Raw genomic sequence first — 19,304 nt, 5'->3', positions numbered from 1 at the left:
TTCTCTTATGTGTGCTGCACAATTCAGTAGTTACCTGAAAAGGAGAGGCAGGACCTGGTACATTCTCACTGTTTGAGGTACCATGATCTGAAAGAGGGACATATGTGACCAGAACATACAAAGGAATGCTCAGCAGTGTGAACCTTCAAGTAGCAGTTATTCACGATGGAGGTATCTTTTTATAATGAAACAAAGCACTGTTGTTTATAACTCTGCTGATAAATTACTTTTGAAAAAGGATTATAAAGCCTCATGGTTCTCTAATACTTAAAATTCAACTCCTCTGCTGAATTTTTCTTTTCTGGATAAACCCTCCCCAATATCAGAGGTCTAAAGTAATTTGCTAGTAGAAAGGTGGCTGTATAACAGCTTTTACTTGTTCTAATTTTAGCTTTCTGAAATTTGTGTCCATTTAAATCAACTTTTCCAAACAATAATACCAATATGGCTTTTATGTTTTAGTGTGGTTAGCATGATTATATCCACTTAATTTGTTCCCTATTAACTGAATGACTCATGCTGATCTGTTTGCATCATTGCTGGCTGACTGCTTTTTATAAGACTAAACAGAGGCTTTTCAATTTTAAAAGGTGGTCCTAAGAACCCAGTTACACTATTTCAGCTGTCTCTTTGAACAGTCTGTGTGATTTTTAACTTATGTTTTTATTTCACAAGTTTAATACATATATCTACATTTATGTATAAACATTGAAAAAATTAAAGGGAAATAGTCTTAATACAGTTAAATTGTAAATGTAAGTTAAACACAGAAATGAGTGACATGGGGCAAAAGTACCACTGTACTTTATTAGTGGTACAGTTTGTAGTTGCCTTGAGACTTAGATGTACATTACAATCTGTATCTTAATATTCCTTCTTTACAGGGAGAAAGAGTAGCCTGTCTCACATCTATATTTGGTGCAGAGTGCATACTCCACTGTGCTAACACACCACATCAGGAAGGAATTTCAAATGCTCCCAAGGAATTTAGCAACAAAAGTCCTGTTGGCTTTCCTTACATGCATGGGCAAGGGAGCATACTAATCTTTCGTAATAAACTGTTCTCTTGCTGCTGCTGCTGCTGCTGGAGCCTGAAAAACGGACTAATGAACTCTCTAATGTCTCTTCGCCCTCCTGACAGAGTTGAATACACTGGGCCACCGTCTTCTCTTTTGACAAGCTGACTGATGTGTGTGCCACCTGAGAGCTGTTAAAACAGCTTCACTTTTGCATTCATCAGAGTAGAGCTCCATAGGCATTTGTTTTGGACAACACCCAGTGAGGCAGAAATGTTGAGCTTTGCCGGGGGTGATGATGGGGTAAGTCTGTTCTCCAGCTGATTCTGAGAAAACCTAAGTGGAGAGCCTCCATAGACTTAAGAGCATATGCTTGTGTCTTCACTTGGGATTGAGAGAGAATGAGATGTGATCACTTCACACCTGTGTAATGTTTTCTGTTTTGTTTAATTTCTTCACCCCATTCAACAGTTCAACTCTTCACTATTTTTATTTTGCCATCATATTTACATTTGAATAGTCATCAAGTCACTTCTAACAGTCTTTTCAGTAGCTGTCACTTTAAGGAAAAGTGTAAATTCTTCTTTATCTTATATGTAAGCCAGGTGAAGAGCAGGAAGACAATTTTTTAAGTAACAGATGCTAGAAAGAATGGTCGTTCTTTATATAACATTTAGAAGCTGGAGTTCTAAATTTAAAGCTTATATGAGCTTTCTTAAAATTAGAGTTGAGGCTGATGCAATACAACATTTGGTTGGTAAGCCCTAGTTAAATTTGGTGGATCTTTTTCTATCGTTTGATAAATAGTAAAGATTTAGGTACTATTTTGACAAGTGCTAGGTACAAATACCATACATGCTTGGTGGAAATCCTCTAAGATCCAAAAAGAGGGATATAGGAAAGAGAATGCTTTGGGATGAAAGAGTGGGACCTGAAATGCTTCAGTTGTCATTGCTTCCCAGGTTGGTTTACTGTGTGCATTTTTTTTAAAAGTCATTGTCCTTGTAAGCAAACAAATAGTGATTTTGCTCTTACCATTGCACTGAATTTGCAATATTAAGCTGTTTGCCAGTTTCTTGATCTCCGATACACTGCTAATTTTACAGTTAGAAGTGTTGTTTCATTTTTCTTCCATGAAGACATATTCAGTATGACAGGGATAAACCAGGATAACTTTTGGTATTTTCTTAGCTTTGTGTGATGATGCTTTTTGGGTAGCTTTTTCTCTTCCTGCTGTTTCTTAGTGTGATATAAAAGTGTGTTCAGGATTGGTGATGAAGGAGCAAGAGTAGAAGGGTTTTTATTAGAAGATGCACAAGTAAAATGGGAAGATACAAACTGCAATTCTTCACTGTATTTCTGTGTTTAGAATGAAATTAATCTGCAACTATCAAACAATAATATGGAACATGGTTTGGTTTTGCCATTTTTTCTAGGGGAAAGCAGGGTGTCTTTTACCCCCGGGCACTTTTTCACAGCTGTTTCCTAACCCTTTACTGGGACTTTTGAGCCTTCTCCTTCCATGGTGGCAAGGAGAACACAACCCCTTTCGGAGCCAGCAGGGTCCTGGGCTAGTTTTGCGCCACCTTTTCTTAAGCTCCTGTGCTCTTAGCTAGCAGGGAAATGCTTTCTGCCTGTGCCGAAGCTGTTACCTACCTAAAGTTCATCTCATTTACCCTGGCTGGCCCTTTCCCTCCCTCTTGCAGCCAATAACCCCCCACTTTTGGGAGCAGGGATTGCTTCTTCCCCACTTGCTGCACCTGTCCTATCTCAGCAACTTGGGCAGCAGAGGCCCCTCACTGCCAGATGGGGAACCAGTCCTGTCTGGGCACCCTTCACCCCTGGGTGTCCAGGACTGTGGGAGGACAGACTTTCCTCAGTTCAGCCAGTCTCCCAGTCTCAGGGCCCTGCTGGGCTGTGGAGCAGCTCATGCTGGTCCTTGCCCTGCCTCTGGATGTGGGAAGTTAGTTTGTGCCCAGTTTGTCCTGAGTCTCTGGTCCTCACTAAAAAAGGAATGTCTGCAAGGGCTGCAGTTTCCTTCTGTTTTCTGTCAGCCTTCTCTCTAGGGCAGTTATCTGCAAGAAGTCCTTCTTTCTAATTCAGTGTTGAGAAAGAGGCAGTGTTGCAAGTTAATGTTCCCCACAGGCCATTTATGTACTTTCTGACTTCTGAGAGAAGGCGTTTCTGTTTCCCGCATTTCTACCCTGACTGCTGCTGGTGTAGTTTTTATCATTCTTTGTTTGGGGTATAGGAAAACCTGGTTAGAATTTCAACCTGTTTGATAGCCTAGAAACTTATTCAACTAGTGTAGGGTACAGAGAAGCCTCTTTCAGGAGAAATACCTACCCCATGCTCAACCCTCACACTTGATGTGACCTCCATGTCTGCTTTATGAACTTGGGGGAACTCACAAGACTTCTTGCTTTCATGCCCTCATTCCTGATGATACCTGAAAATGGTACCTACTCAAGAAGTAGGATGATAGGAACCAGTAAAAAGCAGCAAGCATAGACTTAGAGAGACTGACAGGGGTTCCAGGTGAGGCTCCCAGAGTAAAGCAGTGTTTGTATATCTTTTTCCAAGCTGTGAGTAACCCATCAGTTAGAGATTCTTCCTTCCTCTGTCCTCCTTCACTTTTTCGCTATGCACCCTGTTCTCCCAAGTGTGAGACAAGGAAGGAAGAGATGTGCTACATTTACAAAGCAGTCAAAGTAAAGGACCTTGTGTCTTCGAGGCTTCAGGGAGTGAACTTTGTTTCTCCCAGAGCCATTTTGATAGTACATGTGCTGCTCCGAAGCTCTTAACAGAAAGCAACTTGTCTCCAAGAAAGACAGGCCCTTTTCCTATGCATGCTATCTAAACTATGATTACCACACTTCCCTTGCTACACATGAGAAAAACACCTCATGTGTTTCTCATGAGGTGGATAAAGCACATTCCATGTTGACAATGAAGTGAATTTTCTCACATTTGCCTCTCAAATCCTTTTCACATACACTTGTTTCAGCTAATACACTTACACTCCTGAAACTGGATCTTTTTCTCTATTTTCCTGAGATTGTTTCCTTTGTTCAGTTTCATTGTTTCCTATGGACAGCTGGTGAACTAATTTCTTCATGTCATTCTTACTCTCCTCTTTCACGCAGCAGTAGCAAATGGAAGATATTTCTCCCTCCTAATGCAGATAACCTGCCTGTTTCTGGGTGCTACCAGGATTGTTGGTTGGTTGGTTCAGAGGAAAAAATGACAGATAGGTAAGTAAACAAGACTGAGAAAGGCATGCTTGTTAAATTTTGTTTCCCTAGGCACAGCCGAACTGTCTCATCATGCAGCACCAAAATTTTCAGCTTTTTCTCCCACAGTTGGGCTCCAAGATCTGTTTTGATACCTTGGTACCTTTTCTCTGCCTGCTGCTGTGATATTTCCCCATCCCTATCTTGTAAGCTTAGCATAAGCCCAATAAATACAATAACCATGCATTTGTTATCAGATGTTCTGAATCACTTGGCTCAGTTGCTGCCAAATTTGCTTACAGTCAACTTCTTGAGTGTGGCATTTTTCCCTTATTTCCAGGTGTCAGCACTATGAAAAATGATACCTCATTTACTTGAGTGAAAAGCAGCTCTTGTGTCTGGCTGTCCTAATGAGATGATGGATTGGCCCAACTTGTGCCATGAAAAAGTGCACATAGAATGTGTTTCTGAGAGAATGAAGACTCACGGACATAGTACCAAAATTGATTTCTAACTTCTTTTGTAAGAGTAACAAGAAGTCTGGCTGGTTTTTTCTAATTGGTTTTTCCAACAGCCAAGTTCTGTTTGTCCTCAGTCCTGCCTGCAGGGTGAAAAATTTGAAGTTGCTTGTCTTTTGGAATGTTTTTTGAAAGCTCGAGTATTTAGCAGGTTTTGTACAATGGATCTGTCTTCCATTCAAACCAAAATAGGGCTCTCTTACGTTTCAGTTTTGAAGTTTTCTTTAGGACTTCCATCTCCCAGTTTTTGTGTTGGGATTAAGTACCAAACATTTCATTCTGCCACACCTATTACATGAATACACACATGACTCTCAAGAAAATCCATAAAGTGTTTCACTGGCAGGGTATCTGGTTATTTCACAGGTGTTGCAAAGAGTTTCAGAAAACTATGTGATATTTGTTCCTTTGCTGGCAGCTTGAGGGTTCATGGTTCTGTTTTGGCACAAGGGATGGGTCTTGCTTTTCCAAGCCCATTTTGTTCAGCACAAACCACTGGAAAGTGCTTCTGTATATCCTGTTTGAAAGTCATGGTTTGAAGTGGTGCTCAGATTAAGATTATAATCTGCCAACAATTGGAGCGGGGGAGAAATGAACAAACAAAAAAATCCCAGACCTTGACACATCTGTTGAAATTCCGTGAAATAACCTTAAGTTTCTTCTAGTGCAAAATATTTTAGAATTTGCTTCCAGATCTTGGTTCCATGGCAGGTGAGTATGTTCTTGTTTGCAATTAGCAAATATAGTTTATATAAAAATGTCTCTAAATGTCACATATTTTTAAACAAATCAAACAAGCAGATGCTTAGGGGAGAGTTGTGCATGTGGTTTCTTGAGTGGCACTGTGTTTCCAGAGAGACCTGCAAACCTAAACAGCAGTGTCACTTTCTCAGCTGTTCTGTGGAAGGAAACCCAGCAGCTGCTGTCTCATAGTGTGGGTACTTGTGACATGCTCTGGGTTAATGGCAATAGAATTAATATGCCAAATCAATACTGTAATCTAAACATGTCTAATCATTCCCTCCACTGAATAAAAAACTTAAGTGGAGTTTAAGCGACTATTAGAGAGGTCTTCCTTATGCTCACTTAGAATAAAATGAAGACAGAAACAATTTAGGATTAAATTAAAAAGCAGGGAAATTATCTTAATCGTACACAGGAATAAAACACTGCTTAAGAATTCAGACAAAGTACTTGGTTTCCTTCTCTGGTTCTTATGGTCACTATCCCTTTAAATATTTTTGGATTAAAAATCCCCTGATTTGATGTAACATTTGATTTATATACACGTGCTCATCCTGTTTAAATACTTTGATTCAGCGGACGAATTATGTTGAGCATATATTTCTAGCAAGCGAGAAAATATTTTACGTGTAGAATGTGAAAACGGAGATTGTATAGTTTCGTGTTTTGAAACCTGATAACACTGGGTTTGTCTGTATAGAATCAATAGTGATTTTTTTTTCTACCTCTTTTGAGAACTTCTTTTCCTTTGTTTAGCTGGTGTCAGGTGGTGTCCAAGGAAGAAGCCCTTTGCACTTCAGAGGGTGACAAAAAAGAACAGACAGCTTAATGCTACCAAACTAGGGGTGTGTCAAATCTCTCTCAAGAATGATAAACTCAATGGAGTTGTCTATTTTTAACCTCCCATTCTTTCCTTTTGGCAGACTAATCAGTGTTAGCTGAGCTGTTTCACTGAATGAATCCAAGCGACTCTGGTGCTTTCTGAAATGAACTGTGGACCTTGCAAGAGCATTTCAAGTCTGCTTTAATGTATGAAGTCCCATTGTCAAACACAATGTCAGATGAAGCCAGTTCGGAGCAGAAACCTTCTACAACAACGGTCAGTTCAGTTGCTGTTCAGGCTGGGGATGCCAGTATTGTCATAGCTGTACTTAAGGTAAGGCAGCAGCTGCTGGTATGTCTGTTCTTGTCTTTCTACTACTTGCTGATTATTACTTCTTTTAAAGGTTCTGTGCAAATGAATATTTAGCATAAAATGATAAGGCAAGGCCACTTAATCAGTCAATATCTAATAGGGCTTTCTTGGAAGTTAACACTTGTTTCTGTTCACAATTACTCCTTGTGGCTTTTCGGTTTTTTTCAAATAGAATAAACAATTTGGCTAAAATATCTAGGCTCTTGGAGGCAAGGAGTTCCTCCTACTCTGTTTAAAAGGTAAGAGATAAATGAAGAGTGCCATGAAAATGTGTTAATAAGCGTGATGATTGCAGTTGAGACTCCTTGAATTATTTTAAACTGTACTCAGCAATAATTTTACGTAAATGGTCTACCAACTCCACAAATGAAGTATTTGCTGGGAAAAACCTGATAATAAGTGGTTAATTTTGGAAGCTGTAAATTCATATTCTCATGTGTTTCAGTAGAAACTCTTATGTGCGTATAGTTGTGCTTATAAGCACCTAAAGGCCTGTTTTGTGAGCTGGAATGCACGCCTACAGCTTACACAAAATTTGGCATCGTGAGTAAAGCTGGATGCTGGTAATGAATCCCAGCTGGAATTTATTGGCAGTTTGATTTTTCATTCTCCGGGCAACCTGGGAAACATGCTAGCCTCAGCAACTAGGGTTTGTCTGTAATGCAGAGTAAGGTGATAATGAGTTAGGCTGTCAGGTTATTATTCAGGATGGGAGTAGCTCAGCTATGGGAATGCTTTTTCCTGTCAGTTGTCACCCTTCCTGTGAGGTGGTCTGCTGCTACAGGGGAGTAATTTCATTGCAAGGAGACTCAAGTTTAGGTGAAGTAATTTATTTTTCCCCTCTGTCCTGTAGAATCATGCTGGCTTCCAGTGACATCACTACTTTGGTCCTTATCACCATCCTTTGGTTTCTGTTCTAAAGGCTGTTAAGTGTTCCTGCTTCTGCTTCTGCAATCTCTTTATATATATATCCAGTATAGATGTGCTTTAGACCTGTGTGGTAGAAATAAGATTTGGGGTTATGGTTTTTGCATCTGCTGTGATATATTTGTACCTTCTGCCTGCTCCACCCACCCACCAAGTTTCTTTAACTATCTGTATCATCTTCAGCTGAAAGGGGAGATGAGTTGGAGAAATGTTTTTGGCTCATTGTGATAATTTTACTCTTCATGGGCAAAAGTAAAATCATAGCACTGATTGGGTAACACTAGAGTGTGGGATTTTGTTACCTGTTTCAAAAGAAATGAAGTTTATACTGTGTTCTGTGTCTTTGTCATGTGTATGGCCCCTGAGAGCTGAGAATCTGTGTGAATAAATGAAAGAAAGCTTGTGTTTTCTCAAGGCTGTAATTGTTTACTTATTACAGTGTGGAAAATGGGTGAAGCTTCAGCTGGCTGAATCAACACCAAATATGTTAGAAATTGGCAGCAATCAGGATGAGACTAAAAAACTACTGCAAGATCATGAATTCCTCCTATCTAAGCTGAAGGTAAGATGTGATGGGACCACAAAAAATTCATCTAGTCGTTATAGTTCAGGTACAACAGCTAATGTAGATGCCCGTGCCTCCTATTGCAATGTTGTGTTTAGGTTAAATTCCTCACAGAAAAAAGTATGTTCACCCTTTGTCAGTGTAGCAGATCTTCAATGATCCTGCTGGGTCCCTTCCAATTTAGGATATTCTATGATTTTTTTGGAAGTTAGGTCTCTGCACTGGAAAAATATGCTTCTGACAGTAGCAGTAAAGACACAGGTTTTTTTCTGCTTTATACATCGGTGTCAAGTCAAATGAAAAAATCCTATAGCCCTTAGTAACTGCTAAATATAATGGAATATCAATTTATGTTTTTAATTCACCAATGTTGTGAAAAGTTTGATTATTTTATAACAACTCAAGTTCCTTGTAAGTCTGAAGTAGATATTCCAGGAACATTTTTATTAAATGTTGATTGATATAAGTTGCAGTAGAAATGCTACTGTAACATTAAAATAGCTCATCTTCAGCTAGGAAGATTTCAGCTAAGTAACTGTCTTACAATCAGATTATGGTGTTCTTGAGAACATATTATAAGTGGCATTTGGACACTGAGTTACATGCTTGCATGAAAAAGCTGAATTATTTTAAATGTGTGTATTTGACACTGAGAAGAGTCTGAAGGCACCTAAAAAGAGATTTTGTTTTCATGTTTTTATAGGGCAGATTCACTTTATATCTGTAGACAAATAAATTCCTCAAAAATCTGTGAAGCTCTGCACAATCTCTTATCCTTTTTTTTTTTTTGACATTACATAAACTTTAGATCTTAAAGAGGAAACCTGATTTGAATAGGATCAAGTATTTCATTTAATACCAGTGACTATGTGCTTCCCCTATCATTGTAAGGTAATTTAATACAGTATGTAGAGAATGTAGCTAATATGGTGTATGGTGCGGATTTTGAATAAGGTGAAGAATAGAATTACAAAAGAAACCACACCAAACACTCCCAGACAACAAAAATCCCCCCCAAATCCTAGAAAGAGGTGGTTCTGCTCTCTTTATTTATGCAAGTGCCTCACCTTTATTGCCACTAGTGCTACATTTGGGCATTCTTGAAACAAGCTGCTGTACCTGTTTGAACAATTCAGAATTAGATGAGTTCTTACACACTGATGACAGGAAGAAGCTGATTTTTTCTTTTCCTCCTGATTCTCAAAAATAAATTTTAAACAGTGGATAAAGAAAACAGTAATTTTCATCTTTGAAAGAAAAACAAATATTCAAATAACATTTTACCATCTAGTCAAATCAGGTCAGAAAATTTATTATGCATGAACAGTTAAAGAATGCTTTTCATCCAAATACAGTGGGAAAAATGCTCATTATTTCATATTTTATACCTGCAGTCCTTACAAAATCCATCATTGATTAATGAGTATTCTGTAAAAGGACTAAGTTCAGAATTACTATTTTTCCTCTATAATGCAAGAGCTGTGATAATATGGGACTGCAATGTCATTGTAATTCTTACTGACTCTGCATTTTTCAGCCATGACCCTTTGTGATTTATAGTAAGCTGTTAACAAATGTCAGTAATTACTTAGTCTTAAATCACTAAATCCACTCATCAAAGTTTTTCCAAGATTGAATCTCAGTCTTTGAAGTATTGTTTAGAGTAATTTTTTCCACTTAGCATCTGATAATGAATTAAGCATTAGCTGTGTGAAGATGGATACAGAGGGAATAATGTTTCAGACTTCAACATTTATGGCCATAAAGATTTAGTTATTTATGAGAGGATAAAAATGAATTTAAAAATGTGGGCAGTAGAGGGGTTGAAAAGATCGAACAAAATTACAGTTGTTAGGTGGTCTTTGTTTTGGTGGTGTCCAATGTATGCAATTCCACTTGATCTTTTACCCTTAGTGAGCAACATAATTTTGTAAATTTGAACATTAATTAATTATGCAATTACATGAACATTCACCCAGCTGTGGTCTTACCCTGTACAGTTTGTAGTTCTTCCATATTGGCTACAAGTTAGTATTTTCATTGACAATCTTGGTCCTGATTCTATCAATGATAGTCTATTGCATCCTATAACATTTATTTTTGCTCTTAATTGGATCTTGGTATTTGGAATGCATTATAAATAATCTAAAAAAAAAAAAAGGTAAAAATGAAGCTATGGTCTTATGCTCAAGTAAAACTTGTTCCAGTTATGTGCCAACATCGTGATACATTACCTTGGATTTACATAACTTTTTAAAACACTTACATGCAGTAGTGGTAATACTAATGCAGCATATGGCAAATCACAAATGTCTTGTTAGAACAGCACATTAATAAAAATGAAGACTTCCATAAAACACATTATGAATATCCATAAAAAAGTTGTAATTCTGAATAATGATAATTGCCATATTAACTTCATTTGTTTTATGTCAGTCTGTAACTTTTCAAAGTTACAAGATTAGAAAGTTACATTATAGTGAGAGGAAAAAAAGTTGTTTTTACTTGCGTGCTGTGGGGTTTTTTTTCCTACTGTGCTTCCTTAAAAATGAGAGGACAGAATCCTTATACTTTCTAATTTTAGAGCTAGAAATTTTTACAAGTAGAAAAAAATATAATGAAGAATTTCTCCACTTGGATCCCAAGAAAATGGACAGGGTTTTGTGTATTGTGGAATTTTTCAGCCACTTGAATTTGAAATACAGCAATGAGGCAGCTTTGAATTGTTTTCCTTTTTCTCTTTTATTATTGTTTTAAAAAAAAAAGCAAATCAAATCCTGGCAGATACCAATACTTGATATGCATATACTTAATTTCGTTGATTAATCTAATACAGTTCAATATTAAACTTTTGTGCAAGACAGGAAAAAATTCTTGAATGAGTAATGATTTGATTATGAAACTAGTCCTGCTTAAGGGAAGATTTAGAGGATTAATACCAAATACATCTTTGGAATCAGTAGTGATGAACTTACCAACTTCTAGAAGATAATTTATGGAATAGTTGACCCTTCTGGTACTATGCCATGTTATTCTGTAAACTCATTCTAGGTTTTGATAACCCTTTGGCTTTTCAGTTTCATCATTATTCTCATCCCACTGTATGTATTGTAAGTTATAACCAAAATTTTCAGGCCAAATTCTTTTGTCAACTTAATGTTGAAGATTCCCAGGTGTAAGGACAGAATTTGGCGCAGTGGCCAGTGATCAGTTTATAGTACTTCTGATGCTAGAGGAAACGGAATGTAATCCAGCTCAGTATTTCAGGGAATTGCCTTTGACTAAGCAATATTAATAGACCTTAAAAAAGCCTAAACTACCAGTTTGACGCTGAGTAAGGCAGATGGTGCTTTAAAGGGTAATTGGAATAAACTTGTTGAAAAAGAAAACAGTAATTTCTAGACAATTTTTAAATTTAATGGTCAGAATTACTGCAATAAAAAAAGTATGTGTACTTCAGGGCATTAGGGAAAAACATATCCAAAATAGTGTCCTTTGACAGAATGTATTCTATCACATTCATTACTGATTTACATTTGTTCCATTAAATTTGGAAATTAGGAACACCCTGCTACTTTAATAAAAACCAAAATACAACTTTAGAAAAGGGGCCCATTTCAAATGTTTATGGATTAGGAAACAGATGTGTTATTGTTAATAGAGTTGAAAAAATAAATGTTGAGCAGGAAAGAGTAAAACTGAGACTAAACAGAGATCATGTAAAGTGTTTACAACAACTAGTTAAAATTCCCCTCAGTAGTCTCAGCTAATATGTTGTGATTCTAAACTAATATATTCTGTTTCAGTTTTGCTAAATTAGACCATGTCAGCAGTAACAAGTTTGTTGAAAACATCAACTTCTGTGATTTCATGCAAACCTCTTTCCCAACATCTGCCTTATCCTTCTGTAGGTGCCTTTCAGCAGGTTTATATGTTCTGGAAATGTAAATATATGTGTACGTACATTTTGATGTCTCATTTTTCACAATTTAAAAGGGAAAAAAGTGAGATCAAGACCAGAAAACTTGAGACAAAACTCCCAGGAGGTAAAACAATGTAGACTGCATTGTGCATACACATTTCTCTGCCTTTCTTCTGTTCTCCATAATTCAGTTGTTTCCAAGAGAGGCTCTACCTTGAGATGATGTCTTAGTGTTTGAATCCCCAACACTAAAACTCGCTGGATCATTTGAAGAAAAAAAAAAAAGACTGGGTGGGTGTGTGTGTGGCCATGACAATGTCAAAGTCCCCACTAAGGCATTCTTGGTTTGCTTCCAAAGCTCTGGTTTTTATCATGAAAGAGGCTGTGGTAGAACCGCTAAAAAATAGAAGTAAATCTAGCCCATAAACTAAAGTTTAAAACCAACAATGTTATTAATTTGGCTCATGAACCTGAAGATTGCTCCTAATTACTTTATTTACTTCAATTCACAGAGTATAAATTGCAAAATAGTCATTTATATGCTAATAGTCAAGAAAAACAAACTAGAAAATTGCATTCTTCAAAAAGCACTAATATAATATGCTCATTTTTTGCATTGATATCTTTTAAATAAGCTTTTCAGTTATTTCAAGTAAAATATTTTCATAATGCTTATTTTTCAGTAAATTTGTTATGGAGGAAATTATTTGTTAATATCTTCTGAATTATTGGCAATTAATTGTTGAAGTGCCCAACAGTACAATTAACAGCAAAGTTCAGTTGCATTTTTATCACAAAGCAGAGCTGATTTTTGCAAGAGATTTGAACAAAAATGATAGAAGATAAACTTGAATAAATATTTCTTTTAGTGTTAGTTCAGCTCAGTCATCAATTTCAGTATTTGCATAAACAAAATTCCTACCAAAATAGTATTTGTCTCAAAGTAGCTTTATGACTATTTTCTGAGCCTCAAGTTAAAAATTGTGTTGTATAATTTCTATAAACAAAGATTAATTTTAGCAGCATCTCAGTGAGGAGGGTAGTTTACACCTTGAAAACTCGGAGTTACAGAATCAGTGTACAACAATCAGGAAAGGCAAAAGATAGTTTCCCCCTATAATTTCTTGCTCTTTTAATGGAAGGTAAAGTACCCAAATAATGGACTGTGAACAAATTAATACAAAACTGTATTAATATTAATTATAATATTAATTAAAATTATTGTAGCACAGCTTACATAAAAATATTTTTTTCGACCTTCAGTTACTTGCACTCTGTCTTTGCTGCAGTATCAGACCCAAGTGTACCCCAAAAGTGAGTGGTAGGAGAGTTGTGTGAGTGCACAACAGCTGCATTGCCAGGCAGTGAGCATGAATGGCACAGGCCTGGGGGTGTTAGCATTTGAAATGTCTTTTAAATATGTTGAAGTGATGGAATATTAGGATAAAATTATGTCTAGTTTTATTTCAAAATATAAAGTAGTCAACTCTTTAAAAAAAGTCTTTGCAAAAAAATTCCAAGTGGAGCTACTTCAGATGTCACCTGTTCTTCCACAGTGTATTCAGTACAGCTGTGAAAGTAATCTGATCATTTTGGTGAAACTAACCTCCTAGTGACAAGCAGTTTCTGTGTAAAGTTCTGAAAGTATTTTACCTCTTTTTTAACATGTCAGTATTGTCATGACAACTACTTCTTTTCATAGTTTAATATTAAGATGTTGAGTTACTGAAGAGACCATCCATATCACATGCTCATTTAATTCCTGTTATATTAGCTACAGAGCTGGTCTAGAATGTTAAGAAAATATCATGCTGGATAATTAATGAGTGCCACTACATATACAGAGTTGTTGTGCATGTAACAATTTTATGCCTCATCAAGAAAGAAACATCATAAAAGCTTCCCTTACTGCTTTGCCTCATCAATTTTTATCAAGTAGTATAAAAAAGGCTGGTTTAGAAGTAGCATGTATTTTTTAGATGTATTGGTAGTGTTCAACAATGGCTCTCTCAAACTGTTCTCTGTCCTTTCATGCCAATGCTATTCATGGACAAAATAAAATTAAATACTCATTACTGCACTCAAAATTCTCTGGAAGAAAATATACATGTTTCATGATACATAGGAAATGAGACCTCTATATATACCTTTAACTTATGGACAGAGGCTATCAAGTAATTGCTTCTTTGTTATATTAATATTATTAAGCAGCAGCTGTGGTTATCTTGTTGCCACCATTGGTATTTTATGTTTTTATTTTTTAGCTTATGGCATTCACTTTTTCCCATGAATTCAAGCTTACCTGCTAAAAGAAAATGCTTGGCATAATGAAGTTTGAAAATAATTTTACATTAAAAATATGGGTAAAGCATTTTCAGTTGTATCTAATAAGCATTCTGAAGCATACCTCATCCTACCCTGCAGTCACAGGGTGATGAACTCACATCCTTGTGTATTTCATTCATTCATCTTATTTCTTTTATTCTACGCTTTGACCTTAAAGCTTCTACAAGATTCTCATAAGATCTTTTTTCTAGGTGACAGAAAACAAGGCAAACTTCCTTTAGATCTCTTAACCAGGATTTGTCCAACAGAGGTGTACATAGCAGTACTTGGACTCTAGCCTTTTTTGGAGGTTGAAAAAGAACCAAGGCTTTGTTAGCTCTAAAGACATTGTGGATATATTTAGGAAATTCCAATATTATATAGACAACATAATTTTTATAGCTTTGTGGATATAAATATTATTGAGAGGTAATGATGTAAACCAATATAAGAAATACCAAGAAAGAGTTTAAAGAACTGGGTTAAAGATTGCAGTGAAAGAAGCATTTTCATTTAGACATTTTCATTTAGAACTTTCATGAGCTCGGCTCATTTACTTACCATTATCATTGTTTTGATGAAGCTGGGTTTTAAATTTTGTTAGTTGTACAGCCTTGTAATCTCTGTGGCTAGTTTATCAGACCCACTGAAAAAGTATCCTGACACCAGTATCAGCACAGTGTTTTTGATTTTGTTTACAGATTTCTTATGTTTTGCCTTTTTTTTTTTTTTTTTTCTTCTCAGGCCTTGGAAGAGCAGGTGTGGGATCTGCTGCATGAAGCAGACAAGGTTGCAGAAGGGAACAAAGAAAAGAACCAGATTTATGAGGCTATGGCAGAGACCCTTGGGGATTCATGGGATGCCCTCATCATTATGTTAGAGAAGCGACAGGCACTTCTGGAACTTACTACAGTGTTCTTTGAAAATGCTCTAGAGGTTTGTATCTGAATCAAATGACTGTTTATTTGAAGTCTCTGCCCACTGTAATTTTACACCGTTGTGTGTTGTTCATTGTATTCCTAAAGGTTGAAGCAGTTAAGAAAATAAAAATTTCCAGATGCATTCTTTTACCACCTTCCAGATAGTACAAGATGAAGCTGAACAAAAAAAAACATGTAGACTTTAGGAAATATCTTAGTCATGATGTCTCCAAAATCTGTACTTTAAAAAATTGCCAATGAAAAGTAGAACTGGATCAAAACAATAAATATATAGTTCAGTGGCTATAGATATTCTACAGAATATCTTTCATTCCTTATGATTAAAGTTATTTGGTGTTGAAAGAACTGAATTGTCAGGTGCCTTCATTAATGCTCACTGAAGATTAGCCACTGAAGGTTTTACACCAAAATATCTCTACACCTACTGTAATTATGCAAAGTAAACATTACTCCAGCTTACCAATCCTTTACCTGAGACTTTAATGTACAGATGGGCACAAAAGAACAACTGTGTGGCCCCTGTTTACCCATTTCTCTGTATCTCTTATCCTAATTCACTGATCCCCACAGGTAGCTGAAGCAGTGAGGGATTCCATGCCCTGCAGGTGTGTGCTCACTCTGTGTAGCCTAAGATTGAACTGTCCTCACATCCTGTAGCCTTGGAGAGAATTAATAATTCTCCCTGATAATTATTTTTCTACATTAGCCCAGTGCCATCCCTAAATTACAGAAGGAACTGTGGTACTACTAATTGTCCTAAGAACTCCAAGGTGATCTTTAAGGTCCCATCCAACCCAAGCCATTCTGTGATTCTGTTGTGTCATGGTAATGTGTGTTATACAAAGAAATTAGTACAGAGTTGGCGTAAGGCTTTGTAGGAAAGATGATTCACAAAGTGACAAACTGTAATTACAGATTATGTCGACTAAAATTTGGGTTCCTTTTATCAACCTCAAAAAAAAAAGCAAACCAGAAGGTGTATAGAGACCACAAAGCATCTGTATCTAGAGGTCACTAAAAATGCTGTTTTCCAAGAATTTACAAATTCTCATGAACTTTCCCAATAATACAGAGATTATGATGGAGTTATGCAAAAGAATACTATATTGTGCTTCTTCCTACCCTGTGTTTTCTTAATGCAGTTTGCTGTTAAAATTGACCAAGTTGAAGATTTCCTGAAAAATGCTCAAGAGTTTAACAATATTGACTCTTTGAGAGAACTTCTTCTGCAACAAGACCATCATACAAAAGGTACAAAAAGTATTCCACTCCTGATAGCATGTCATTGTGTACTGACTCCTTGAAGGATAATTTTACTGTTTCTGGGCATATTTAAAAAAACCCATAAATTAGAACAAATAAGAAAATTTCTATTTGGAAAAATATAATGGTGAAATAACTCTTTAGCAGGCTTCCTGAAAGATATGAAACTCTTGTTTTCTCAAGCTAGCTCTCTCATGGTTCCATCTTTGCTGCTGCAGACAGCCAGTGTTAAGCTTGTATTCTGATTTCAAGGCAGTCCAGATCAGGTGAGCTGCTGAGAAACCAAACAGACTTTTAGTGCTGATTTGCAACAGGTTCTAAAACCATCCTTCTGTTCCATGAGAAAGTTTATCCAAGGCATCATTGCTACCAATGAATTAGCATTTTTCTATGGAAAAATTTCCACTAGAAAATTTCCAATCAGTTCTAGTAAAAAGCCCCTGCAAAGTCCTACAGTTTCTTGGGAACGACCAGGCGAGTACTTTGCCCACTGCTTTTCTGTGCCCAAGGAGGGGGTGTTGAAGCAGAAGTGTTAAGTGAGGGTGGGAACTATGAGACAGAGGTGGCAATTAGCCAGTTTCAGAATCTTTTTGCCTACAATAGTTCCCTGCATTTTGCTTCTGCTTTTGAGGAGTGGGGTTGTTTCACTTCTCCATTGACTTGCTTGATCTGTTCCAAGAGGTATTGCAGCTGCAACTGTAACGCTCTTGGACAAAAAGGTGCTTTCTCCCCTTCCACAATTTTCTTGCACTTATGTTTGCCCATAAAAATTCTTCCGTGCAAATTCTTTTTTTTATTCGAGCTTTCATGTGAAGCACCTTCTATCATATTGTGGTACTCTGAATTCAAAAAAGGGGAAAAAAGTTTTTAGAACCAATCTCATTGTGTGGCTACTTCACGCAGCTTTGCAATTCCATATTGTTCTCAATTTTTTATGTCTTAAGACTCCTTCTTTGAAATTTTAATCACACTTTGCTGTATCATTAGTAACAATTGGCAGAATATCAATTATGCTTTATTATCCACTAGTGGAACACTAGCTTAAATATTTTTAACTACCTTGAACACCAGGTATTCTTCTCAGGAGACTGAATAGAAAATTGAACTCAGATAACTCTAATATAGGGTTTGGGTCTTACAAATTGATCTTCATGGGAGCAAAGTGGTCACTGCATAGCAATTTTAACCTGAAGTATCTGGCAGTAATTTACTGCTGAAAAGAGGGTCTATAACTGTAAGAATCAGATTAATTGGTTTGCCAGAGAAAAACTGCTTTGATAGTGATAAGCCTTTCCTCAGATGAAGGAAAATGGTTGCAACCGATTGACTTCTTATTCTATCTTAATCACATCAAATTTGGAAAACTGATATTGAGCTATTTGATAAAAAACAGTGTTTGTATTGCTTTCTACGAGAAGGATGCTATCTACCCACTCCAAAGTAAGGTGGCTGAAAATACAACCCTTACAAAGTATTGGCTCAACCAGAATGTGATGAGTAGTTTATCACAAATGCTTATCGTTTTGGGGAAAAAAAAGAAAAGTTTTGAAACAAATGCATTTCAAAAAGGTGAAAAATATGAAATATCCTTGTTTATCCATTTCTATGTGTATTCAATTTTGGATGGACTGAAATGGAACATTTCTGATTAATACCATCTTTCTGAAAGGCAAGAATTAAAATGGACAAGCTTGCTGCAGTGAGCTCATGAAAACTAATCTCTCTTGTTAGCCCTTGGTGACTGGAGAAGTGGAGGCATCCCACGCTTTTTCTCTAGGTGTTCTACATGAAAGGTGGAGATTTAGGGTGCTTTGTCTTGAGTTACATGCACTCAGGTGGGAAGATGAATGTTTCAGAGGGTTGCTTCCGATTGCTTTACTCGCAGCTCCTTGCTAACATTCCTTTCTTTATACTTTTCTTCATGTCTACTTCACCACCTGTTTTGGTTTGGCTCCCCTTCTTCCTTATTCCATACATAACAATTTCTCTTTTTCATTTGAAAGTCTTAGGAATACTTTCATTGTCCAGTGAATACTTAGGAATACTGATCATTGTCCATTCAGTAGATTTTGTACTATATGACTTAAAGGACACATGATTAGTAGGTCATTAAAGTGTACTAGTCCACTGAATTTTAACCTTGAATGTGTCTAGGTAGAGATTATAGAAAGTAAGAGTTCCTGATACTCCTGGCTTATTTATAACAGCCTTCAGGCACGAGAACATTTTCTCTCAACTGTTGTGAGAGACATAAAGATCTAAACTTAGCTTGCATCACTAATAAAAAACTACGGAGGCTACTGACCCACATAAAAAGCAGGGTAGGAATTTCCATTTCAGCTTACCTGAGGATTGGGAAACCATCATGAAGAACTCAGTTTTTAGAAAGCAATAGTACTTCTGGGTTTTGTCTTGATGACATACAGTACACCATTATATATGGGCATATATGTTATATGTACCATTGTAGATATATATATGTATACACCATTTTACCTTTGTAGGTTTATATGAGAGCTGTCCTGATTGAAATATCTTAGTATATATACACCTTTATGTTGTAAGCATTTATGTTCATGCAATATGTGAAAATATGTGCAGTCATGTATGCAAGTAGATAGTTTGAAAAATACTTGAGTATTATTTGAAATATGC

At 36.5% G+C, this 19,304-nt stretch overlaps 1 protein-coding gene across 1 annotated transcript in view; it reads left to right on the top strand.

The window, feature by feature from the left end:
* Positions 1–19,304, top strand: part of CCDC141 (coiled-coil domain containing 141) — an 84,641-nt gene that overhangs the window by 9,480 nt on the left and 55,857 nt on the right. Inside the window, exons 5-10 of the mRNA XM_051787291.1 lie at positions 1,142–1,319; positions 4,163–4,270; positions 6,435–6,667; positions 8,073–8,195; positions 15,190–15,381; positions 16,529–16,637. Of these exons, the coding sequence (XP_051643251.1) occupies positions 6,539–6,667; positions 8,073–8,195; positions 15,190–15,381; positions 16,529–16,637 (553 nt within the window). The 5' untranslated portion in view covers positions 1,142–1,319; positions 4,163–4,270; positions 6,435–6,538. The remainder of the gene's footprint in view (positions 1–1,141; positions 1,320–4,162; positions 4,271–6,434; positions 6,668–8,072; positions 8,196–15,189; positions 15,382–16,528; positions 16,638–19,304) is intronic.

This window comes from Manacus candei, unplaced genomic scaffold, assembly GCF_025592945.1.
Source record: "Manacus candei isolate 608988 ecotype Guabito, Panama unplaced genomic scaffold, ASM2559294v1 h1tg000023l, whole genome shotgun sequence".
NCBI classification, from domain to species: Eukaryota; Metazoa; Chordata; class Aves; order Passeriformes; family Pipridae; genus Manacus; species Manacus candei.
Note: the sequence above shows the minus strand (reverse complement) of the source record. Positions and strands in the feature narration are given on the sequence as shown.